Raw genomic sequence first — 25,580 nt, 5'->3', positions numbered from 1 at the left:
AAACGCGCAATTTAACCAAAACAAATGGTTAAATGTGACACTGCATTGAGATGAACGAGAGGAGCTGATTCCACTGCAATAGATTGAAACCACAGTGTCAGCTGTCGCTTTAAACAGATAGTGTCTAACACGGTCCAGGATAAAAGCGATCGATCATCTCAGACCAAAATAGAATACCAGTAGCATCTCTGAACTGCCCTCCTTTCAGCAAACGTCAGCCTTTCCAGAAACAGTCTATCTTCCAAAAGCCCATGGGAAGTTTCTAACACAATATGTCCTAATTTTACACCTTGCTTGCACAATAAATCTCCACGTTTCCCATTGCAATCTTTAGCTTTGCTGCTGTTGTGTTATTGAGAGCTTCTTTAGCAATGGGATATTCTTGTAGATTAGTTAGAACTGTCTGCTGCATGACATATTTTATGAAATGAATATGAAGTATCCTTACTTTGCCTTGGTGAAAACGTGTCCTGTTTTCTTCCTATCCCCCGCCTCTGCCAGTTCCCAGCAAGCACAGATAGTGCGCATGCTTACATTCCACGATGGCGCTGTCTGGCTGGAGCGGATTTCTCTGACTAGTTTCAGTGCAGCCCAGAATCGGGGGAGGAACGGCAGTGGAGAAGATTGGACAAAAGGATAAAAAAGCAGCACCCTTAGACCTAATCCAGCCATTAAAAATCACACGAAAGCTTTGTTTGGCAACACTTCAGTCGTCGGTACCAGTGCTCCAGCTTCATATATTGCGGTAATTTGCTTAAAGTTTATGTCAGTTTTCAGTGTGTGTGCTGCGTTTGATCCGTTGGGGAAAACGCACGGATAGAATTTCCAGCACCTCTTGCTTGCGAAAAGTTGCGTTTTTGTCTTCCAGACTTTTCTCTCCCTCTCTCTCTGTGTTTTTATATTTATTTGTAGAGATGCAGTATTTCGACTTTAATGTTGCTGTAGACCACCCTTTGAAAAAAAAAGTGTTTGTTTTTTTCATTTGTATCTGATTAAGTTATTATTTACAGCAACAACAGCCAGACAGGACGGCACTGCTTTTTCTGTGATGTTGATGGGGTAGGGTACTAGCACTTTCCTGCATAGATAACTTTTTTTTTTTGCTTTACATTTTTATCTAAAAATCAATTTTTATATAAGGATGGGCTGCAGATTTGAATAAAATAAGAACTCTATTTGGTTAATATTATAATTGTTTATTACTTAAGTCATGCGTTATCATAATAGAAAAACAAGTAGTTTTGTTAACACAAAAACAACGTTGACGTATTGTTGAAAACATCATTTTATATTGTTTAAATGTAAAGTCTAAAGTCAATTATATTTCACGTTTTACAAGTGAATATTTTATTTTTTTATTTTTTTATTACACAACGCTGCAGTTTCCAAGTAATAAAGCTGAATACTGACATCGTTTTAAGAAGTAAGACATTATATCAATTCTACTTAAATTCCAGCTTCATGCTCTGTTTTGCGTAAAGGTGTTTTGTAATAGTTTCAGTATGGTCGGAGAATGCCACGTATACTTTCACTGACAGTACTAACGGTTCACAGTAGTCTTTTGCAGCGTGTGGGGAATCACATTCTTAAATCTACAAAGATTAAACTCGAATACACTTTTCTTTGTGTGTTTTATATTTTATTTTATTTATTTGATAGATTACATATTGTCATGTTAAAAATATAAGCAGTCAACTTTATCTCTTATGCATTCTATATCCTTTTTTCGTTAGCAATGACGTCACCCTCTAGGTACAGTAACACGCTGCGAAAGTTTTTGGGATGTCTGCTGTTTGATCTAGGCTCCCGGGTATGAGAATTACATACAATGGTTGGGGCAGGCATACTTACTGTATAGGCCACATATTTATATTGGTGTTATGACTTGAGTTTCTTTCTAGGTCTTAATTACACTTGTCTTGTGGCCAAATATTACCCCTCACGTGACTGCATATTATCACAAACACTTTTTTTGTTGTTTCTTTCTGTTATTTAGCATTTATTTGATAAACCAATAATATTTTATAATGGTACTGTCGTTTATTTAATATGCTTTATTTGCCTCAATGTACATATTGGAATGCCCCAAATTCTCTTGCAGTCTAGCACTGATAGGCAGTGAATGCATGCTATGAAAGGCCATTCTTGTGCATAAAATGATGTGAAGACGCCCATTTAAAAAATCTTTTTAAATAGTTTTGTAGGTTACCCAGGTTGTGACATGCACGCAGTTAGGTGACGTGGTGCATTTGTTTTGTCATGCCTTGCCTGTATGGCACTGAAGATGATGGTGGTGTCAGGGCAGTAGCTGGAGGCAATCTAAGACTACACTGAGTGACTGGGGTGCATTCCTGAAGGAATTAGGAATTTGTTCTTGGTTCACATTGCAGGACCTGGGTGGATTATAAGAGCAGGCCTGAGGCCCCTCAAGGCAAAAATCTTAAGTTATGAGAAAACACAGAGGCGCGGTAATCTATTACATGGAAAACATTTGCTGTATATAAATAGTGCTATGACCTTGCGCTTGAGCGATGCAGACATGATAGTTACTGTTGATGTTTTTAAAATAAATGTGTAGCACTTATTCATGCTTTTGCAATATATATTACATCTTAAATCTAAGTGCGGTTTTTGGCTGGTTTAAAAAACACATAATTTGGCAACTTTTTGGTGGGACGTTGCAAAAAAAAATATCTGCCTCCGCTGCCCTTGATTAACCTCCCCAGCTAAGTCAGAGATGCGAGGAAAAGTTAACATACACACATTCCAGCCCATCGGCACCTCATTCCTCTCCCACCAAATCATAACTTAACATACAGTTTGTTTCCATAACAAATTTACAATGTTACCCCCAGGGTACAAAGTGCCATACTAAGCCATTTGCAAGGGCAGTCGTTCACTCCAATCCCCAGGTCACTGTGACCGATATACAAAGCAGCTTTAAACCTGTGTTTATGGCCACAGTCGTAGGATGCACTTTTGCTGTCTTCATCAGCATTTCTGCTAAAAAACATTGTTGGCCTTATTAAACTTTAGTGCTATAGTTTGTAATAGAAGTTCCTAATGTTTTCTTCATTGCATCACAAGGATGACGGACTGAATCAGACAATTGTGTGGGAATCAGGAGATGTGTGTGACTTGACAGCAAACATTTAAATACGTGCCGGTTATTGGAGACTCCGATTCGTGTACCATCAGAATTGGCACGTAGGGAATCGGACACTGATTTTTTTGTTCCTAGTGCCTATTCAATGGCATGGTGCAGAAACACTTTTTGTTTCCACACAAAAAAGAGATTGCTTCATCGGTGCTCATGCACCAAAATTACAGCTGTCGGGGGATAAACAAGCATTTTCATGAACAAATCGGTACAGATTCTTAAGTTAATTCTTAAATCAAGGTTCTGCCTGTAGAAAAAAAGTGCCGGAACTGTGTACCGGCTCGACTACCCCACTGGTCACAGAGGTGACAAGCTGACTGCAGAGTTAGAGGGTTTACAGCCAAAGAACTCTGAGATATTCTAATCATCCCTACAGTCTGAGCTGACAAGGTTGAAAGCAGGAATTTCTTGACAGGGTTTAATTCTCTTGAAAGGGAAGCAGTGCTTCCCTATTCAGGATGAATAGTATTGCTGGCCTGCGCTGCTGTGAAAGTAATGGACTTTGTCAGGATTGGATCACATTCCGCACATCCCTTGAAGTATATGAATCTCTGCTCATTCTGTGTTGCAAAGTAGACAGTTCCTTGGGAGAAGTTGGCTCGCATAGTGTATCCCATTGCCTTAAGTGAGGGCCATTTGAGACTAAATGTGAGAAAGAAGTGAAACAAGGGTAGAGAGACTACCTGCGTGCCAAGAAAATATCTCTACCTCTGGTACACAGCTAACCTTGCAGCAGGTGACTGTAAAAACGGAGCTGTGGATGTATACATTTGAGTGCTGCTGTATGTTCTCTTGTTAAAACTGCCATTCCTATTGCTGCTGATGACTCCGTAGTAGCCTTCCGTCTGAGTTGTAAAGAAACAAGGTCACCCGAGTTCTGATCCTGCTCTGACCTGGGATAACTAGCACTACTTTAGCATGGTGAGCGAGTGTGTGTGCGGTTACAGTGACTGTGTTTCCTTTTGTCTGCTTTTCGAAAGGGAGTATTTCTGGCTTCTCCCACACCCTGTGTGTGTTTTAAAAATAAACCTGCTCTTTTAGTAGCTGTTGACACATTTGTCTTTGTTTTGAAACTGTCCATTAGTTTTGCCGGTTCGTGATGCAATCCTAATAAAGGGTTATGTTTCCAGGCCTACACGGAACACTTGGTACTCATATCCTTTCTGTATTTCCCTTCTTGCAAATAAAGCTCTGGTTTATTTAATATACAGTAGTAGGGGATATAGTGAGGTGAGCTGCTTTAGCACAGTGGACATCAATCTGCAACTGATAATCGGGAATCACCTACTTGAATTCAGGAAGGGCAAACTGTACTCTGTTCCAAGAAACAAAGAAACTTGCTGCTTGCATAACAAGATTTGCTACATAAGGATAATTCCAGCTGAAGTGAAGCAAGGGTTTGGGTCACCCATTACAAATTCAATTTAAAATTTTGTTTAAGTCTCTAAGCTTTAAAAGGATACTAATGTATTTGTCTTGCTACTACTTGAATCTTACACCTTGATAAGTCATAATATATTGTTTTGGTTTTACACTGGCAGAATTCCTATCAGGAAGCATTACTCTCCAAACCCCTGACCTGTAGCTTCCTAAACTGTGATCTGTGCTATACCTCCTCCTCCTTCTCAGTCATACCCCCTGCTCTTCGCTGCTCTTAAGAACGCAGCTACAGTAAACTGAGAGAATTGCCCTTAAGCCTTGCTCCCACCAGCTAGACCCTTTCTTCCTGCTAGGAAATTGTTCGAACCCAGCTGACTATGTGGCTAGTTACGACGCCCTGTAATCCAAAGACAGGACAATAGGACACCCACCCAAAACCTATTTAAGTAATGACATACTCTCTCTGCTATCCAGACCATTATCCAGCTTTACAACTTGCTCATTGACGCAAGGTCGATATTCCTGTGATTGGTGAATCGTATCCTGAATTTACATAAGGCAGACACTAGACATGCTGAGTTTATTGCTGTCAGCTTCCTAGTACATGTGGCATGTGTGTGTGTATCCTATTTAGAGGCCTGCAGTGTTTAACTAATACCTGCGAGATAGAACATTGAAAGGTGCTTCAGCTGGCAGAATGAACAGAATGCTCTGGTGCTTTATAAACTTCAGCCAAAGATGGATGGAATTGTATTGTATTTCATGTTGCAGCTGTTCTAGTAATACTTAATATACTTATGGTTCCATTCATTTTTTTCTTTTTTTTATTGAACAGAATATCCTAATGTGAGAGAATAAAAAAGTACCTTGTGGATATTCAAGATTATGTACATATAGTAAATGACAAACCCAACTTGCTCAGTAGTGTCAGAAAAGAAATGTGCTTGAAAAAGGCACTGCTCAAGCACTACTTTTCCACCTACTGTGTTCAAGCAAGGAATAGCAAGGCCCTGACTGCACAGCAGCTAGAAGATACTGTATATAATTGTTTCATTGCTTTTCACGCTTTTTATAGGTGGATATAATCGATTTTTAAGATTAAAACCACAAGTTGGCTTTAGTGAATTACTGGCGAAATCAAATCTCCCTGCGGTAAATGAATACAAGACAGCACTTGTATTCAGCCTATTGGATCAGTTTAAAAACCATACTGCTATTTTCATCCTGTTATTTTTAAATGTCTGTGTAATGTCTTTTGCTGAATGTTTTGTAGTAAAAGTCATATGGGACTTAGATATGTGATTTAACAAATCCTTCACATGCTCTGATTATTCAGTCAAAATTCTTTGCAGAGTTGTCTTCCGATTTTTAGCAGTGTCTGTTTTCACACCAGTACAGCAGGGACCCTCATATGGATATACAGACCCTGAATGGCTATATTCATAATAATTAAAAATATAGTCTTGTATTACTTTGCAGTGGGGTTGTTGAATGAATGAGAAGCATTATACAGGCGTCTCCTACCAAACCAAGAATTCATTTGTGGAACCGTTCATGCGAAGAGTGATTATGTCTGTTAGCTGGCTATTGCCAGTGGATACATTGGCTGGAGAACTTTTTCTGTGCAATCCCGGAATAACTGTGTATTGATGTACAGCTGCTGACAGATGTTTCCCAAATTGTGGAATGTATTCTGAAGCGAGGTGTGCATGGATCTTGGTGTGAAGGAAAGTTAAGTCCTGCTTATGGCCGGAAATGGAGATGACATTTATCTGCCATCTGATTAGACTTTAACTTCAATGAATATACTCTGCAAGGAAGTTTAAACTGTCTGAAGTTCCATGAAAACAGGGAGAAAAATGCATAGATGATTTTTTTTTTTTAAAACTAAAGCACCCATCGCCTGTAGAAACAGTTCTGGGTGCTAACCTGACAGCTGTTTGGAGACGTGAGGACTTTCAGTCAAGTGATCTGTGATCTTGGAGATGCTGTGTCCTGTACCTGTTCAAAACTGGTTTAGTTTATAGTGGCTTCCTGATCCAGGAGAAGTTTGTTGGCAGGTGTCCGTTTTGTGTAGGAACACAACTTGCAGATACAGTGCAGTGAGCTGTTCTGTGTTCCTAGACGAATGCCCACTTGAACATACATCCTGTTTACCGACTAGCGTGTTGACTGTGGGTGGATGGAGAAGGCAGCTTTATTAAAATCAGATGGAGAGAATGCTTACAGCTGTGATGAAAGTTTGTGATGGTGATGAAAGTTTTTTTTTGGCTCTGAGTGCTATGTGCGTGTGTGCTGCTTGCTTTTCAAGTTAAGTGCATTTGTGTAAGCGTCGCATATCCAGTAACATCTGGACGGACCATTTTGCACGTGGAAGTGTGTTGTGCTCCAGGGTTTGTCTGTATGCATGTGTGTGCTGTACTCATGTTGCTGTTGGTGTACCTGCTGTGTGTTTTGTGGATGGAGGGGTGGGAATAGTTACTGTAGCTCAATCTGTCAGGGCACAGCTGCCTGCTTTTTTGGCACAGTCTGTGGCAGCAAAGCCAGGAAGTCACAGCTGTATGATGAGTTGTTATAGCTGATCTCAACACAAAGCGGGGCCTGTTCCCAGGAATCTCAGTAGAGATTCAGTATAGTACCCCGTTTCCACTGTCGGCCCCGCCCCTATAAAAGGGTGTCTCCACTGCTGGCCATATCGGCCCTGGCTGGCCGCGGACGATTATTCTGGCCTGGTTTGCTATGTCGTACCTGATGTAGCCAGGTCTGGCCTCAAAGGAATATGTCATCCCGTAGCAGGAACACCTAGGTGTAGGCTAGCTAGTTACTGTATACAGTAGATGTTACTTATTTGACTAAGAAAACTGAACGCCCATAGTCTTTCATTTAGTTGTGAATTATTAGCAAAGTGATCTATTTTAATTCATGTGATAGGGACTCAAAGTTATTCTTGATCAAGTCTGTTTGCGTAGAAGTTTCACAGGAATGCAGTTATCAGGTACAGATGTGGAATGCAGTGAACTACAGTAACACCACAAGTCTTTGTAGACTGCTAATTGTGTGTGTCCTATTCCTTAAGGCTATGCGTCAGTACCTATAAAAACCTGCATGCTTTACCCTCAGAAGATAGCATCATGGGATATCCCTTTCATATTTTTACACATACGCTCCAGGCTTTGTTTTAGACAAGTAGCACCTGTGGTTATTAAAAGCCGATGTGCTGGGAATTGTTGCCGGTGACATTGTTATTGTTATCATTGTCTCTAAGGTTTCAAAATCCATTTTCCTACCTTTTTTTATGACTTGTTGTGCTTGAGTTTGGACATCTTTAATTTGACTGAAACTCTTTCAGAACAAAAAGTAAAGTATTTTTGAGTTTCAATTTGGTATTATCAGAGTATCATTTAAATGGGTAAGAATGTTCTCTTGCCTCGTGGCTCTTCAGCTCAAGCGGACCATTTTCTAAGGTGCTTCCTCCTAACTTAACACTGACAGGACGCTTGAATTTGAAATTTTACAGGAGGTCCCGAAGTTCTGTAAAAGAAATCCTGGGGACCTCCTGAGTAAGTTATCTGGGATAAAAAGAAATGAACAAAGTTACTGATAGTAAGTATGGAGGCACCCTGTTGGTCTGTCTGTCCGTATGTCACACAAAATGTGTACGTGTATCTTGAAGTTTACCGTTACAAGAATATCCTCCTGTGTTTTTTTTTTTTTTTTTTGTACTACAGCCAAATGCTACACTAGCTCCACAGTGTACTAAGCTGTGGGGCCGTTCAAACAAACCGTAATTCATTCCTTGCTGATTATTAATAAGGACAGGGCAGCTCCTGTATTGCAGGACTCGCCCTCAGATTTTTTTTAATTTTTTTAATTTTTTTTTTTATGACAAACATCCCGTATCCTGGATAGTCATCTTTGGCTAATGTGGAAATTTTGGCCATATGGAAAACCCACAGAGAACAGAGCAGACTTCAGTGGAGACTGGATTAGTCAGAGGTTCTGTACAATCTAGATCCTGTACTCAAGTACTACTGAGTTTCTTATCAACCTCTTTCCCCATTTTAAAACCACTGCAGCAGAAACAGCTGTTGTATTGCAGAGCCGTGTGCAGAGGTCATAAACTTGGCAGCCTGGGCAGATGTTGTATGTGTGGTTTGCTTGTTAAAAGCTCTGCATGGTTTGATACCAGTTTAAGTTAAGGAGGAGGAGGTTTTTCATTTATTGGCTTACAGTATTTAATTTTCATTTAGAAAATCCATTGGACCTCATGTCTGAATTATTATTTTCTTGATGTCTATTTATCATCACATGTATTCCTGCTACAGTAGTGTGATGTGAGAGTAATTTTCAACTTTTATTGTAGATATTGAGGCATGCAGTGTTAGCACAAAAACATTTAACACACAAATTTATCATTCCAGCTCAGGTGGACCAAGGGGGATTGCTTGACCCTTGAATCTAATTATATATATCTAAATATGTAATATATATATATATATATATATATATATATATATATATATAATATATATATATATATATATATATATATATATATATATATATATATATATATATATATATATATATATATATATATATATATATATATATTTTAATGTACAAAGCCCTTGAAACAATTTGTCTCTCTTGGTCATACACCACAAGGAGAAAACCGTTTTGTCTTTGCGAACTTCAGGCACATTATGCACAGCTCTTCACCGAACCATTTTATCAAGCACATGTGGTTTATATGTCATCCACGACAAATTGAGGAAACGTCGCCCCAGAATTTGGTCCCTGGAATGATCCACATACTAAATACTGTAGACTTGAAGACAGATGATATCCCCTTAGGGGAGAGTTCGGCGCCTGCTGGGTTGAAAGGTGTCCATTAATCTTCAGCAGAGGTGTAAAACACATGTGAATGCAACTGTATTTTTGGTGGTATCTGTCTAAACCAATCAGTACAGTTTAGGTTGTTTTCTAGGAAATCAGGACTTTTTCTTGAAGGTTTACTTTCCAAGAAAACTCAGCGCAGTGTTTATTTTATTATACATGACTGCTTTTAGTAGAAATCTAGCTAATGTGCATCCACAGTCTTACTTACAAAAAAAAAATGTTTATATATAAACTGGCAACGTTACTTAATGTTTGTTAGACCTTGCAAACTTGTGCTCCCCCAGGCACTGGAAGCAGTGGTTCGAGCAGGCAGATGAATGGTAAGACATTGAAACTGACTGTTTGTCTCTCTCTTATTTGTAGGGGACAGTGCTGTCAATGAATGAACATTCCAGTCATGATGGCTGAGCAGCCTCCTTCCCTGGAAGCTACAGCTCTGTTGAATGAAGTGCCTCTGCTGCCTCACATGATCAACGGGGACAGCGTACAGCAGGTGAGCAGGAGGCTGGGGCCGGGGGCAGGTTGTTCCATTGCTTGGAGAGTTCATTTTCTTAATACCTTATGAATATATTTCAGTACTTGTATTGTCACTCTAAACAATTGCTATTGAGATTTAACTGTGATCACAATTCGCCACGTTTAGTCTCCGTGAATCACTTCAGGGTATGGCGGTAAACTGCTAAACAAGCAGGGGCTGCTGTTTTGAATGCCTCCTTGTTTCTTCTTCAAACAGAATAACTTGCTTTACAGTACTGTGTACTGCAGTGGGTTTGAACCTTTGCTGTGTTGTGGCCCCTCTTCTTCCATTGAATTTGATGAATGTGTTGTGTCATGAAAGGTGTTATATTCCACAACACAAGATCATGGCTAAAGTCTTTTTCTTTTTTTTTTAAAAAAAAGAAACTATAAATAAATAGAAAGGAAAAGTCATGACATTCAAAAACCAGTTTAACTGATGACAGCACAATAGTTCATAAACATTAAGCTTTTTAAGCTTCTTAAATATTGGTGCTCTGGGGATTACTGTATGGCACATTTCAACCTTACACTCACAATAAATCATGTACATTTTAAAATAGGAATTTAAAATTATATATATATATATATATATATATATATATATATATATATATATAATTAGCAGGAAATAAGACTCCCATTGCATAGCAGTTTCCTGGTCTACTATGAGTTAAGACACACCTGAGCTTGTTACTTATACACTGTGGCTAATCAAGCTCACAGTAGAACCTGGTATGTGTACAGTATTTTGTATAGCCATTGTTTTTCTTTTTTAATAAATGGGATTTCACTTTTCTAAAACCAGATGTAGACCAACTGCTGCCTCGCTTGGGCCGTGCTACTCCAGTTGGGAAGGAACTGAGGCTGATTTAGTGCTCTGGGACTGCTCTCTCGCCTCTGCTTCCACTCAAGAGTTCATTGTCTGCATTCCTGACAGCTTTCCAGAATGCCAGCAACACTTCCAGTAAAATGAGAGGGAAGGGGGGTGGGGGAAGAAGAAAGGACTGGATGTGTAAACTTCCGGGGGAAAGAGAGAGATGAGATGTCCATGGCAGCTGTGTTGACCTATTAAACCCGCTGGCTCTTGTCTTGCTCCCCCCCCCCATCCCCCTGGCAAGTTCTGTCCGCCCTGTTGCGTGTTCCTGCCTGCGCTCTGCTGTCTTAAAACAACTAGCTCTAGGTTTCTCCTGTCTTGTTTTTTCTAACTGTGCAGCCGCTTGTAGCTCCAGGGCCCCTCAAGGGAAACTGATTTTTACTGCATTGAAAAAATGTTAAATGACACCTGCGTGTAGGTGAACACTTTAAACTATCTATCCCCTGCAAAAAAATAAATAAATAAACCCTGCAAAATAACCCCCCATTAACACAGCTGTATCCCCACCACATGCTATAAATAAAACATCCTCTTCCAGTATTCTGTATAAATAATATAAAGCTGACAAACTTTTGTTGGTGGCAGGGAGGGGGGTAATCGCCTGGCAACCACAGATATTGTTGTTTTGGAGAGGTGAACCTTCCTGATGGTGATGAGGGTGCATACCTACCACTGTATAATTTAACCATTCTCTTTCCTTTCCTGCTTCTGTAGAACTAAATCGCCAGCATTTTCAATACCTTATCTTCCCCACTGTGGTGTGGATTTAAATCCTGTGTGTGTTGTTGAAGCACAGGGAGTTTGTTATCTCTAGTAGCCACCCAACCCCCCCCCCCCCCCCCCCCCCAGAGTTCGTCTGGGACTTTTGGAAGCTTATAGCATTACAGAACCCCCCTCCAGTGTTTACAAGGAGCGCCTTGGCTTTGCTTGTCCCATGTTGTCTGCTGCAGTTTTTTTTTGTTCCTGCAAGAGTGATTCCTTTAAATCCGAGCATTGAAGTTGGAGGAGCTAGCAGGTACACCAAGTCGAACGCTCTCAAGTGAAAGTTGAGAATGTTTTTGCTTTACTCACCAGCTGATTTTTATTATGATTCATGACGTGTGAATAAAAATGAAAGCAGTCAGATTTTGTGGAAGAATATATTGACACAATACATGCAAGTTAAAGTAATGTGTTTAATGTAAACGCAACAGGGTTTTCTATATCCTTTTAAAATACACCTTAGAAATATATGAATATATCGCCCACCCCTCCACCTCCACCCCCAAATGTTAATTTATTGTACGGGGCATCTGTTAGCCCTGCTCTGGAGTCTTGGGGTTCTGTGTGTAAAGAAGCAGATCTCTCCATTATGGCTGGGCCCTAATTAAACAAAAAGTCCAGAGATTCTCAGCTTCTATGTGGGTTCCCTGGGTTAAATGGAAAACCACGTCAATGTCTTTTGTGCTCATGCTTTTGTGTGTTTATCAGGTTGCTAGGGTGATAACACATACAGACAGGCTCTGCTTGAGCTAAATTGGAAGAGACGGGGATGTACCACTGTTTTAGGAGGGGGGGGGGGCTGAGTTTACCCATGTGGGTTTTATCAAAAGGCTATTTGTACCTCGAAAGCAATCTCTGCTCTTCCTACTAACCCTAATGAGTCAGAAATCCGCTTGTGCTGAAGCAATTGCTTTCAATGGCGTATTCATTGTCAATTGGCCCGGGGTGGGGGGAGTCAAAAAATGTAGATGAAAACTAGTTGAACCCTGGAATGCTGGAAAAGTAATTTCCCCAAAACTCATGTTTGATTGTAGTGTTATGGTTAGTATACCAGATGTGCAGATGTTTGGGGAGGCTCAAATGTCTGTTTTCAGATACAATTCCTGTCAAGCTGACTGCTGCTCTGAAATGCTAGTCCAGTGTGTATGTGTGTGTGTGTGTGTGTGTGAAGGGGAGGGGGGGTTGTGCGCTTGCAGAGCACCAGATACAAGCAGCAGCAGACCTCCCAGCAGGCACTCTACTTTAATCCCTTGCTGACCTGCCCAGACCAAGGGATGTTCATGGCTTTAAGGGCCGGCTCTCGCATTCCACACATGCCTTTAGTCTGTTCCTAATTTACTTTCCTAGCATTCCACGCATACTGTGCTCTTGCATTCTCATACTACTTGCAGCTGCATCTCCAAGTCTGTACATACGCTGTTTGGCGACCTTTTTATGAAACGGTCACACACTATTTATTTGATGGTAATGAAAGAGGAGGGACAATGGCACTGCAGGCTCGGAGCCCACAGCTCTGCAAGTCCCTTAATCCTGACATGAACACTTCCCGACAATCAATCTTGGGCTCAAGCAGTCACTTTCTCTGAATCATGTGGTGGTTCTGTAGTGATTCAAATACTGCCCTCCAGAGATGAAATGCCAGTGAATTAGTAAATGCAAGTAAGCCTCCAGTGTGGACACATCCCAGCACAGGCAAGACAGTAGTCCAGACTAAGACCTATTTTATTACACAGCATATGTGTATATCTTACTGTAGAAGAACACTGCTAAATGTTTTGACTCTGCAAAGTGGCATCATATGATGAGACTACACTCAACATAGAAGGTCTTTCTCAGAAAGTTTATTTATTTGTTTTACTTTCAAATGTGTGTTCTATGCAAAGGATGATGCCAAGGAGACTTTTACAGTTTTATTTTAGCATTTTTGTTTTCTTTCCTAATTTTTCCTTTTGTGGGTAGTATCTTTAAAAGAAAAGCAGAGTACCACACCCCTTTCTTGTGCTGTCTCCAGTTCAGTGGCTCTGGCCGTGTTTGCTTGTGTCAAAGCTAGTGTACATTTCTCAGGAAGCAGTGTTTGCCAAACTCAGGTCTGGGTTGATTTAGGGTATGGGTGGGGGTGGGGTGGGGGATGGGTGTAGTCTGCTTTGGCTACATATGGCAGAGTAAATGGATACCCAGTCAGTGTGTGTGTGTGTGTGTGAGAGAGAGGGAGAAAAGTGTGTGTAAGACAGACTTAAGTGGTTTGTAATACCAGTAAATAGCACAGGTACCTACAACGTGAGACCTTCGTTCAGGACTTGACTGGCATTTGATCTTGTGAAGTTGAGAATGGTAAATCCATTTAGTGCCTGTATTAAAGTTAGATGCTTAAGCTAATTAAGCTTAAATTGGTTTCTTTTTTTTTTTCTTTTTGTTTTAATTTTAATGCGCAGGTAATCCTGGTGCAGGTAAACCCTGGAGAAACATTTACCATTCGGACAGAAGATGGACACATCCAGTGCATTCAAGGTAATGCGGTTTGCCATTGTAATACAGGTTTAGATAACATTGTATTCTGTTCAGCCATGCTAATAAAGGGATTGATTGCCTTCATCTCTTCTGGTGCTGAGGCCTCGGGGAAAGTTACCAGGAGCCAGTCATCTTTGGAATTTTCTGAGCGTTGATGCCCATTCCATCAGCGCAGCAGTCTGTCCACGTTCAGAGTGTGCCTGGCTTGCTCTGTACCTCACCTGCGCACCATGCATTGTTTTTATTTCTGTTACCACCAGCATATTTTCTAAGAACATTGGAGTTTGGAAATCAGTACGTCCAGCTAATGATTTAATGAAAAGAAGTTGCCTCGGTTCATTTAACTGCAGTCGGTTTCAACCATTCTTTGCCAGACCAAAAAAACAAAGGCAAAAAGTTAATCACATAACAGCAGGCCGCCGCACTGTACTTTAATTACCGTGATGCTTACACTGGAGAGCAGGCCCTCTGGGACGTGCAGATCTGTTTATTGTGTTGCCTTGATGTCTTTTAAGCTCATAACTCATTAAACCCTGATGAGACACTGTATACAATAGTGCCACCCACAATAGTGGCCTCTTCCAATTTAGTCAGAAACTCACGTCAGATGTTGAAAGGGACCGTTTTTCTGCTGCTGAATATAAATCTGTTATTTCAATTTTTTTAAAAAAATCTTTATTGGTTTTTAATGTACAATGGTGTAATATGTATTGAGATGACAATGCAAGATAATTATAAAACTTAAATAAATAAGACACTAACTTCTTTTCATTTGCTGTGTAAACTTGACATCTTTGAATTGCATTTTTATTTTTATTTGGGGTTATTTTTCTAGGTTTCATTTATTTACTGCTGTTCTAAAACTTGAAAGAAAAAAACTTCTTTTCACCTGTCTGCAGTATGAAGAAATAAGCTGTAAAATCCTTCAAAAGCTGTTTAGGGCTGGGTAATTTTTATTAATTTGAAATGACAAGTAAGCTAAATACATCTTTCATTTCCTTTGCAGGTCCTGCTCACGTGCCTATGATGTCACCGAATGGCTCAATGCCGCCTATCTTCGTGCCTCCTGGCTACATGTCACAGGTGTGTGCTTAGCGTCACAATGAAGAGGAACCACCGGCTTAGTATCACTCCAGCTGTGCTTTCAGAATATGTACATGTGATTTTGCAAGCTTTTATACTTAATGTTGCCATACTGCAGCTTGTGCAGAACCAAATAAATACACGCCTGACATTACTTGCAAATCATATTACAGAGGTTACAAATTATATTACACCGGAAACACAATGCAAATGCCCATTTTCCAAATGGTAATTGTGTTATATCATTTGATTATAATAAATCAAAACCTTCTTTAGCATGAGGTACATTAAGTACATGTCATGATCACTTTTGTAAAGATCAGACCAGGTTGTGCAGTGGAAGTGCAGCACTTTACTGTTTGCTTCCTGCTCTCGAGCTTCCTCGCTCTCACAGCGCAAGCTTGTTTTGAGAGACATTTCTGAGTCAAAACAAGTGAAGCAGGCCAGGGCATTGACAGAGCTCAGTCATCCTTGACTAACAGAGCCACACTAGGGGGGCTAATGAAAGGGTACTGCGAGTCGAGGCTGCAAGAACCAGTTAGGGTTGTGTGAACCCAATAATACCCACCGTAACCCCAGGGCTCCAGAGTGGTGCAGTCAGTCCACCATTGATGGCGAGAATAGACAGTCGTCACAGTCCTGCGTGGCCCAGTAGGAATGCTTTTCGTCCTGACCCAAAATAAACAAGAGAACCAGCTGAGCGCAGTCTGGAAATCCACCTTGCTGTGACTTCACAGAACACAAAGAGCTCATTTTAATTGCCAGAAGCACAACAATGCTTTTGCACTGAATGAGGGAGAAAAAATGTAGCATTCTAATCCACCATTGGTTTGGGCAGCCTGTGGGCTTGCTTGTATCTAGGTCAGAGATCATCTTTACCTCCATTCAGTCAGCACTTACTGGAGAGATGCGGTTTGATGTTTTCTGGATCAGATACTTACAAACAATGGTTGCTTGGAGCTGACTTTTTTTTTTCTAAATTCATAATTTTTGTTATGTTTATATAGGAGCTACACCATGAACATTCATAGTACCATTGTTATTCCCCGAATAAGGATGGTCGAAAAACACACGATCCGCCAAATATTTTCTATGGAAAAAACCTGATGGAATATTTTGTGATTCTAAATGTGGTTCCTGTTGCCCCCTGCAGGTGGTTGAAGAGAATGGCGTCCGGAAGGTGGTTGTGTTGCCCCACTCAGCGGAATTCCACCCGTCAATGGCTCCCCCTCCACCCCACGTTCCACACTACATGCACCACCACCCCGCCATGCTGCACCACCACCACCACCACGTCTACCCCCCTGTGCAAGGGAGTGGAGAGCTCCCACCCCACTTCATCCACCAGCACCCCCCACCACACATCTACACAGAGCAGGGTGAGACCTAGCACCAGCATGAGCAGGATTTATCAGATTGTGTTACGATAAGCCAGGATCTCGAATAAGTAGCAGTAGAAATAAAAGATGATAATGAAAATCATAATGATAATTATTGACAATACAGGTAAGAAAGAACAGGCATGTTAAAAACGAACAAATCTAAAAGGGTTTTAATCTTATGGTAACTTGCTTCTCTGTGTGCAGAAGCGCTGGCCCACGGTAGGAACAGTCTGATCCACCGGGACGAAAGGACCATGAAGATGCAGGAGCACCTGCGCAAGAGGCTGAAAGACCGACAGCTGGGGGGGGTCCCCAACAACAAGCTGAACAGCCCGCCCCCATCCCCCCACAGGAGCTACTCCCCCGGGGTGCAGAACGGCTACGGGAAGGGGCACCTGATGTCTGCCATGCCCACGGGACCCATCAAGCCCAAACACGCCGGGAGGATGAGAAGCACCCCCCCTGCCGAGGGCCAGACCGCAGGTGACGGGAGAGCAGAGCTGGGACAGGAATCCTTGAGCAGTAGGGTTGGACAGTAAATTAGGAACCCCTTCCATATATATATATATATATATATATATATATATATATATATATATATATATAATATCTATCGGAAGGGGTTTGCAAAAAAAAAAAAAAAAAACTTAACCCTTTATCATCAGTGTAAATAAATGCAGCTCCCCCTGGTGTTGAAGATTTAAATTGAGCAGTGGACCTGTGTGTAATAGTGATTGTAGGCTGCCTTTTAAAACCATTGATTTACAGGATTAAGTAGGGGGTTGAGAAATTTCAGAATGTAATTAAAAGCTCTCCAGGAGAGGGACACAACTATAACCAGTTCCAGTAATACTGCCTGAGTTTTGTTATATAGCTAAAAATATTTCTCTCATATTCCCAGATTCAGAGACAGACACGAAAAGGATCCTGGAGCTACTGTCCAATGTTGCTAAACCAACAGTGAGTACCGACTGTTTTATTATTAACCACTAAGAGTACAAGTGCAGAGGTCGTTGTCTCACTGGTTGATGCCTGCTAACCTGAAGAAAATGTGTATTGTGGTAGTGTTGGATGCCTTGTTGCAAGAGCATTAAAGCAGTTCTGTATAAAAACATTTTTAAAAAGTACACTTGCCAGCATAGCACCCACACTGAAGTAGGTCCAGATTAGTTTATAATGTTTTGTGTTCCCGGATTATCTATCAACTGGGCTAATCATACCCACAAGATTAGCTGCAAAAACATCTGTCTCTTTCTAGTTTTGAAACAAGACAGATGCATGAATTGGAATGAGAAGCTATGAGAATGAAGGTGGCTTTTTTTGCAGTCTTTTCTCTCGGTGTATTCTGCCATGGCTGCTGATGTGCCTGTTTCCTAGGTCTCTGAAATCCAGGCCAGGTCGGCTGTGCTCTCCTGGAGTCTCCCCCTGACCCTACAGAACGATGAGAAGAACGGGGACCACACTGTCCCCTCCCTGTGCTACGAGATCGCTGTCTCTAACAACGGCAGGAACGGTGTCTTCAAATCTGTCTACCTGTGAGTGCTTGTTTTATTCCGTTGTTATAACCGAGTTATTCAAGATCACTTTCTCCACTAAGTTTCAAATTCTTTCATACAGGGGAGAAGAAACTACCTTCACACTCCCTGATCTGAAGCCGGCCACAGACTACCACGTCAGGTAAGCTCTTTGGAGGTGTGCTAAGGTGAAGGGACAGCACTTGCACAGTACGTCGGCTGTTTTCTTGATTTGTCACTCGTGCAGGGCCGTTTTGGGACAAAACAGAAGTGCCTGAGAAAGTATGTCTCGGATTGCTAAAATCTAGTAGGGAGTTGCCATGTGAAGATAACTTTCACTGCAGCCCGTTTTAGTGATGAAAAACTGCCTCCTGTGAGTCAAAGTGGATATCCCCCATTGCTGTTTAGTCCCCAAATGACTAAAAACAGTCCAGCATTTGTGTTTCTTCAGAGCAGATATTGAATGCTGTTTTTATTTAAGCTTCCTGTATAGCTATGAGTCGTAATTGAGAGATACATGTGTTCTGACACATTCGCTTCAAGACTTCCTGTGTTTGAGTGCTGCTTTGTTGTGATGTTACTATTGTTTGTGTGACTGGAGTCCTTTTCTTCTCTCTGATGTAGGGTGTCTGTGACGTGCAGCTCAGTCAAAGGTCCCGTTTCAGAAGCAGCCAGCTTTACAACAGAGTGCAGCGAGCCTGACCCTCCTGCTCCTCCCAGACTCCTCAACAGGACCAAGAACTCCATCACCCTGCAGTGGAAGGTAGCCGTTAGATCCCACTTGAGCCCACGTTCTTGTACGTAATGAGATCGTTTTACTAATCTTTCCTTGTGCAAAGAAGGAATCTTTCTAATGTAAATCTAAGAACTAGCTCTGCATGTGTGGAAGGTTGTTGCTGAATAACAAACTACATTAAAATTGCACATTAAGCAGAATAGGGTATGCCTGTGCATGTGTGGTATATATTTGTTTGTGTGAAATTCTGCACCTATCTCTGGTATGAATTGTGTTCCTGTTTGTTACAGGCGCCAAATGACAATGGCTCTAAAATCACCAACTTTCTTTTGGAATATGATGAGGTATGTCTGGCCTTTGTTATACCTGAATACACTCCCTAATGCATAACAAGCTTAGAATTAGTCATACGTAGTACCATATTATAGGGCAGCGGTTGAGTTGCTGAAACATGGTTTTGTGTGTGGTCACAAACATTCAAAAACAGGTGAAATATCGATTTGGTCAGTAATGATTCCTCAGTAATGCCTAATGATGATTGATTAGTAGTAATTTCAGGAAGACAATGTGATTATCTATTCTGTCTGTCTTGTTGTCCTTTCATTTTTTTTTCTTCATTCCTTTTTGTTTTTCTTGTTTGTTTTTTTTTACTAGGGCAAACAGAGTGTCTTTAAGGAATGTTACTATGGACATGTGAAACAGTACAAAGTCGTCAGATTGTCCCCTTCCACAAAATATGCCTTTAGAATAGCTGCTGAAAATGATATTGGAATGAGGTATGTATTCGTCTTTAATGGCTGCCCAGTAAACAAGCCTTCTCATAACTTGTGCATTAGTACATGGTAGTACAAGTCCCTGTTCCCTCTGTTGAGTGGAACAACAGCACCACCTGCTGGATAGAAGTTTTTGTGTAGGAAACTGGAATGTTGTTGAAATGACCATGTGACAAGAATTTGAGCAATACAATTCTGATCGTACTTATTACAGCATGAATAATTCTCACTCAAGTCTCTAGGTTTACTGCTGGCAGTTGTTGGGCTTTATATATGCAGCTATGTGGGGTGAACGGTGTATTAAACAGCAAACTGATTATCTCATGAAGCAGTCTGGTCCCTAAGCCCCTGTTGTGTGTGTCTTCCTCAGTGCTTTCAGTGAGGCGGTGATATACCACACCGCAGGCAGCTCCCCCCCAGCGCCGGCCCCCCCTCGGCTGGCAGGGGTGGGTGTCACCTGGCTGACCCTGGAGTGGAGCTCACCCAGCGGGGCCTCGGGGGAGGAGACCCTCACCTACATCCTGGAGATGGAGGAGGAGAGCTTGGTGAGTGTTCATTCTTAATTCGTGAAACTATGTTTTGTTTCTTTTGAGAAGTCTGACATGCTGTTCTCACTGCTTTCTGTCTTTTTGTTTCTTGCAGGGCTATGGCTTCAAACCAAAACACAATGGGGAGGAACTGTCATGCACTTTAAAGAATCTCCAGAGAAGCACCTCCTACAAGTTCAGGGTAGGTCAGCCTGCACCCACAGCTAATAGGACACTTACCTCAAGAGATACATTCTTTATTTCCTGTAGTCTGCAACAAAGAAGCAACGTTTATTAGGTTAGGTAATATAATAAGAATGCTTGCACATTCATTAAAGATATATACTTTTACAAGAAGATGTATACTTTTACATTAGATGTGTCCTCTTGTCTCAAAGCCCCTAACATTGCAGTTTATAGTCATGTGTGCGTTTTGGTATCTTCTGGCTGCTACAGGTTTTCTATGGAAGCAGATCTTTGTTGTGAAAGTGTGACGGATTCTACTTTAAATCTTACATAAGATTGATTTATTAACTTTTGACTCTTAAGATGCTGATTTCAGGCCGAATTCACTAAGGAGAACTTTGGTTCTGGGTTTTCTAGATCCAAGACCTAGAGACTCAAAGAGATATCCTTGACCCCCTCACAGGTCTTCGCCTGCAACACAGAGGGCCGGAGCAGCCCCAGTGAGGTGGTGGAGTACAGCACCAGCCCTGACAAACCAGGGGCCCCGGGTAAGCCCAGCATCAAGGGGAGGAGCCACACACGCTGCATGAAGATTGTCTGGGGTAGGTTCCTGAGTCTTTTAGTTGTGAAATACTAAATTGAATCAAGTTGTTGTGGACCTTTTTTTGTTTAGAGGCACTTGAAGCAGCTCCCTGTTTGTATGTCAGTGCTTGCTGCTGCTTTTGCCCATGTCCAGGGCAGTTTTGATGAAAAGTGGGTTGTTATGTATTTGCATTTACTGATCGCTCACTTGTAACATACTACAGTTCTCTATCTCTTCAGCCTGCCTCTTGCTGCTTCTTCACCCTTCCAGCTGTTACTGCAATCGTATAGTACAGCAATACATCTGTGACTTTAACTCAATGGAAGCAAAGTGCTCTATATATAATAGCAGTCTTCAAACATGAGCTTCAGTCTTGTGACACCTGCTGGTAAAACACTACAATTTAATTTGCAAAGTAGTTATCTGTGAAATTCCAGTTTGACCAGTTAACCAAACTCCACATCGCATTTAAGAGGCAGGCACAGAAATAACATGTGCATCATCACACAAATTTGAAATGAATGAAACTAACCCTTCTGATCATTTGCTTTTGTTACAGATCCCCCGAAGGACAATGGAGGAGCAGAGGTTACGAAGTATGTTTTAGAAATGTCAGAGAGTTTGAAAGGTAAGAAAGCACTTTTAAATCCAATTTAGCGGTTCAAGGAATCGGAGTAGTTGATTTGCCCAAATCTATGTTTCCTATCGATCAGGAGGAAAAATCTTTAAATGCTTCACAGCAGACAGGCATGTGGTTTGTAATCGGGGACATATTGATATTTCCAGTGTAATGAAGGTGGCAAATTGAGTAGCTTACACATGAATTTGACATGCTTCTACACATTGAGTGTGTGTGTGTATATGTGAGTGTGTATAAGGAAGATAAATCAACTTGCAGATGATCTACGAACTAATCTAATAAACTAATATATACATGATTGCCATTTTCATTTATTTCAGTATAAAACTCTCAAACTACAGACACTAGTCTCTAGTGTATAAAGGTACTTGGTGCTGATGAGAGATTTCTGCTGCGTTTCTGGCTATGCAATGAAGCGTTGTGCAAGAAGAATGCACTGCAGTTTTGATAAGAGGAGGTGTATTCTGGTCGTGGAGGGTGCTGATTTATCTTTCATTTCTTTTTCCAGGCAGTAAATGGGACATGGCGTACAGTGGCTCTGCAAGAGAACACCTTTGTGATAATCTCAGCCCTGGGAGCTGGTACAGGCTGCGGGTTTACTGCATCAGCTGTGGGGGGCAGAGCCAGGTACCTAGAGCAGGGGGTGCTGGAGAAACACAACTGAAATACTGAGGCCCATCACATAGATGCACGGGGAAATATTAGAGGTAGCACTTTAGATTGCAGTTAATGCATAACCATATTATAACTGTTCAGCTACCAACTCTTACATGGGAACTACTGGTGGAATAAGTGTGTGAACACGTGGATGTAGTCTGCGCCATGTAATTGGCGCAGACTACATCAGGTGACAGGATGTTGCGCACCAGACAGTTTCCATGGTTACCCTGTAAGAGTAGGAATCTGTAATTACCCAGGTATTACAGTGTAATTATGTGGCTATTCATACCCTGAATACTCCTCCTTCCCAAAAAACAAATTTGCAGTAATCAAGAGAAATGTTTCTGCAGTACTTTGCTGTAACTGAAAGACAACAAAATATAATGTTAAGTTGAATTAATTGCTAAGATCTGTTGAAGCTTGATGGCATTTTGAGTGAGTGTCGGCCTAATTACAACTCGAGCTGTACTGAAACAGTGGATAACTCCGCCGATTTCAACACATTGTTTCCATAGTCACACGTTCTGACAGGCTAAAGATAAGTGGCTGAATTTGCATGCCCTTCATACTCGAGTACATTGTCCCCTCAGGTCTCAGAGGTGCTCTCAGTTCGGACGGCTGCTGTTCCTCCTGGACCGTGCCAACCACCACACTTGGCGGGGAGAGCCAAGCCCCGGGAGATTCCACTACGATGGTGTAAGAATAGCAACACATTTTGTTCATCCAAATCTTCTTACAATAATAGCGTAAAACTTAAAAGAAATTAAGTGGCTGATTTATTCAACTTGTACCCCATCAAGATAACCCACAGCTAGCGCCATTCACTTTTTTTAGGTTAATCCCATGATTGGTGGTTGATGCAATTCAAAGTTATTCCCCTGTGTAGTAAAATGCTCAAATAAAATCCAGGTGTGGCTTATTGGCTTATACCATGGCAGGTCAGATTGACCCCTGTCAAGATGACAGATGTTTCGGATAGTGCCTTCATCAATGTGGAATCCAATAGAATTGAATTCTGAAACTCAGTTGTGGGAATAAGGCATCAATTTCAGAGCAGTTGGAGTGGGAGTACTATTTCTATCCCTTCACTGTCGCCAAATAGAAATTCTGGCTTTTGATTCCTTTTTTAATTAAAAAATTCACTGATGATGAATTAATTTGTACTATTAATACATTATGTTTAGGGATTCCTTATTTTCTACCTCTATTCCTCCCTTTAAACCTTAATTAAGTTGTTAAGCCTTAACTGAATACCAGATTGTTTAAATTAGCGATGCACTACTAGAAAATAACGCAGTGGAAATTAATAAACTGAATCAGAGCCAGAACGAAATGCAGGTTCAAATAGAATCGGGTGAGATCAATGCACGTTGTTTGTTAACTCAAAGATACAAGGGTAAAAAGAAACAACTTCCTTTGGTAATTAGTGTTTGATTAAGAAAGCTAATCGGCTTAAAATATGATAAAAAATAAAACCAAAAAACTAGAAGCCCTAATTTATGTTGCGTGAGAAAATTGTGCAATACATTTCAGACACATTCATTTGAGTAGTTTGTTTCTCAGTCTAGCATTCTGAACCCTTTTTGCATACATATGCATCGTTTAAATAGAAAATGGGTGTGTTTTTTAAAGGGATTTTGTGCAGTAGTCCTAAGCGTGTTTGTCCTGCAGCTGCCCCTGCTATGGACGGGGGCGCTCCAGTTACAGAGTACACCGTGGAGATGTCGGAGGCGGACCAGGGCAGCCGCAGGCAGCTGTACCAGGGCCCCGAGACGGACTGCACTGCCAGCAACCTGCTGCCCGGCCAGACCTACTGCTTCTGGGTGAAAGCTGCCAACCAGGCTGGGGTGAGGAACTCCCTACATTCAGAGACAGAGATCCGAACCCAAATTAAAATGCTAGGATCTAGATTTTATTTATTTATTAATTGCATTATTCCGTCTTGAAGCATAGTTTATATTTAATGTTTATAAAATGTCTACCTATCATTCAGGAAGACATTTTTCAGCTACTGGCTTAAAACACTATTAAAAACATTAGCAGATTCAAAATGGTGGAACCACGTCACACTCTACAGGGTGTACACAATAACTGACTTGAATTTTCACCAATAGATTCCAATCTTTTATCATAGATTCCTGGCCTATGAAACTATTAATTTTATACGTGTTAAAAAAAAAAAATACCAAGACACATGGTACCTTTTAACATTTTACCTAAATTCACTGGAACGTAAAATCAAATTCCCTTTTAAAAGTGTAAAGCTGGTTGTTTGTTTTTCAGTACGGCCCTTTCTCTGACTCTTGGGAGGCCTCCACAGCACCAGGGTCACCTGAACAGTGTGGGGCCCCACAGCTGTCAGTCCGGGCAGCCACGTGTGTGCTAGTGAGCTGGGAGGTAAGAGCTTCTGGTATCTTGAATTGACCAGTCTTGACAAACACAAATGCCCCATCCTGTATACAGCATTCTCACTACTTGCTGTTTGTAACTCCCTGACTGTTTCAGAGTCCCGCCTGTAATGGTGCAGAGGTCAGTGAGTACAGGCTGGAGTGGGGAGGCACGAAGGGCTGCATGCAGCTGGTATACTCTGGACCTGCTCCTTCCTACGAAGTCAAAGGCCTTGTTCCATCAACAGTATACTACTGCAGGGTGCAGGTAGGGATACCAATAGAAGCTGAAGCAGCTGACTTCTTGGCAACACTGTTTTCTGTGGTGGTTAAAGCAGAGCTCCTTGGTTTGTGACCTGAGGGGCTGAGCACTTGACCTCCTCATAGTGGGTTGTGGACAATTCAGATTATGCTTTCCCTTTAAGAACATTGTAATATAACTATCAAAGGTTCCTGGAGTTGCACTACTTTTTTAAAGGAACAGTAATTGGCTGTAACAAGTCCACAGGCATTGCTCGGCTGCGAAACAAAGATTTAGTTGTCGCTGGATGAATAGACTTTGTTTTTATCATTTCTTTTCCAGGCGTTGAATATTGCAGGGGCGGGGCTTTTCGGAGAGGTTGCCATGGTAACAACCCCAGCAGCAGTCCCGGCAGCAGTATCAGTTCTAGAAGTCTTGGAGGAAGACTCTCTGCCTGCTCCCCTCCCCTCCCTCTCCACCTGCCTTGCAGTCCAGTGGCAGGAACCCTGTTGCCATGGCGCCGACATCATCGGCTACAATATCGACTTCGGGGAACGGCAGCCCCTGTCTGTGGGGAGGAGCACCAGCTGTGTGCTGGAGAACCTGCAGCCAGACACCATGTACAGGTACTGAGGGGAGACTGGGGCACAGAGCAGGGGAATTGGCTATTAACAATTCCAATTTAAAATTGTCATTTCATGTCTTGATATTATGCGCAACTTAGGCAGGTCAAGTTGTTAACACTACAGTTCAGTTATTCTTG

At 41.4% G+C, this 25,580-nt stretch overlaps 2 protein-coding genes across 2 annotated transcripts in view; one reads left to right on the top strand and one right to left on the bottom strand.

Moving 5' to 3' along the window:
- LOC117412060 (lysophosphatidic acid receptor 6-like) overlaps positions 1-511 on the bottom strand; it is a 29,133-nt gene extending 28,622 nt beyond the window's left edge. The window contains exon 1 of the mRNA XM_058989274.1: positions 449-511. The gene's annotated coding sequence lies outside the window, so the exon portion shown is untranslated. The remainder of the gene's footprint in view (positions 1-448) is intronic.
- An 11-nt stretch (positions 512-522) lies between these two features.
- Positions 523-25,580, top strand: part of LOC131697824 (fibronectin type-III domain-containing protein 3A-like) — a 29,250-nt gene continuing 4,192 nt past the window's right edge. The window contains exons 1-22 of the mRNA XM_058989273.1: positions 523-745; positions 9,806-9,935; positions 14,030-14,105; positions 15,112-15,188; positions 16,342-16,567; positions 16,775-17,053; positions 17,472-17,530; positions 17,948-18,105; positions 18,188-18,247; positions 18,709-18,847; positions 19,111-19,164; positions 19,475-19,596; positions 19,964-20,138; positions 20,236-20,322; positions 20,770-20,908; positions 21,449-21,517; positions 22,038-22,156; positions 22,780-22,885; positions 23,861-24,036; positions 24,473-24,586; positions 24,695-24,844; positions 25,160-25,443. Of these exons, the coding sequence (XP_058845256.1) occupies positions 9,825-9,935; positions 14,030-14,105; positions 15,112-15,188; positions 16,342-16,567; positions 16,775-17,053; positions 17,472-17,530; positions 17,948-18,105; positions 18,188-18,247; positions 18,709-18,847; positions 19,111-19,164; positions 19,475-19,596; positions 19,964-20,138; positions 20,236-20,322; positions 20,770-20,908; positions 21,449-21,517; positions 22,038-22,156; positions 22,780-22,885; positions 23,861-24,036; positions 24,473-24,586; positions 24,695-24,844; positions 25,160-25,443 (2,780 nt within the window). The 5' untranslated portion in view covers positions 523-745; positions 9,806-9,824. The remainder of the gene's footprint in view (positions 746-9,805; positions 9,936-14,029; positions 14,106-15,111; positions 15,189-16,341; positions 16,568-16,774; positions 17,054-17,471; positions 17,531-17,947; positions 18,106-18,187; positions 18,248-18,708; positions 18,848-19,110; positions 19,165-19,474; positions 19,597-19,963; positions 20,139-20,235; positions 20,323-20,769; positions 20,909-21,448; positions 21,518-22,037; positions 22,157-22,779; positions 22,886-23,860; positions 24,037-24,472; positions 24,587-24,694; positions 24,845-25,159; positions 25,444-25,580) is intronic.

The sequence above is a fragment of the Acipenser ruthenus genome, chromosome 16 (genome assembly GCF_902713425.1).
Source record: "Acipenser ruthenus chromosome 16, fAciRut3.2 maternal haplotype, whole genome shotgun sequence".
NCBI classification, from domain to species: Eukaryota; Metazoa; Chordata; class Actinopteri; order Acipenseriformes; family Acipenseridae; genus Acipenser; species Acipenser ruthenus.
This window is presented reverse-complemented; position numbering and strand designations above follow the sequence as displayed.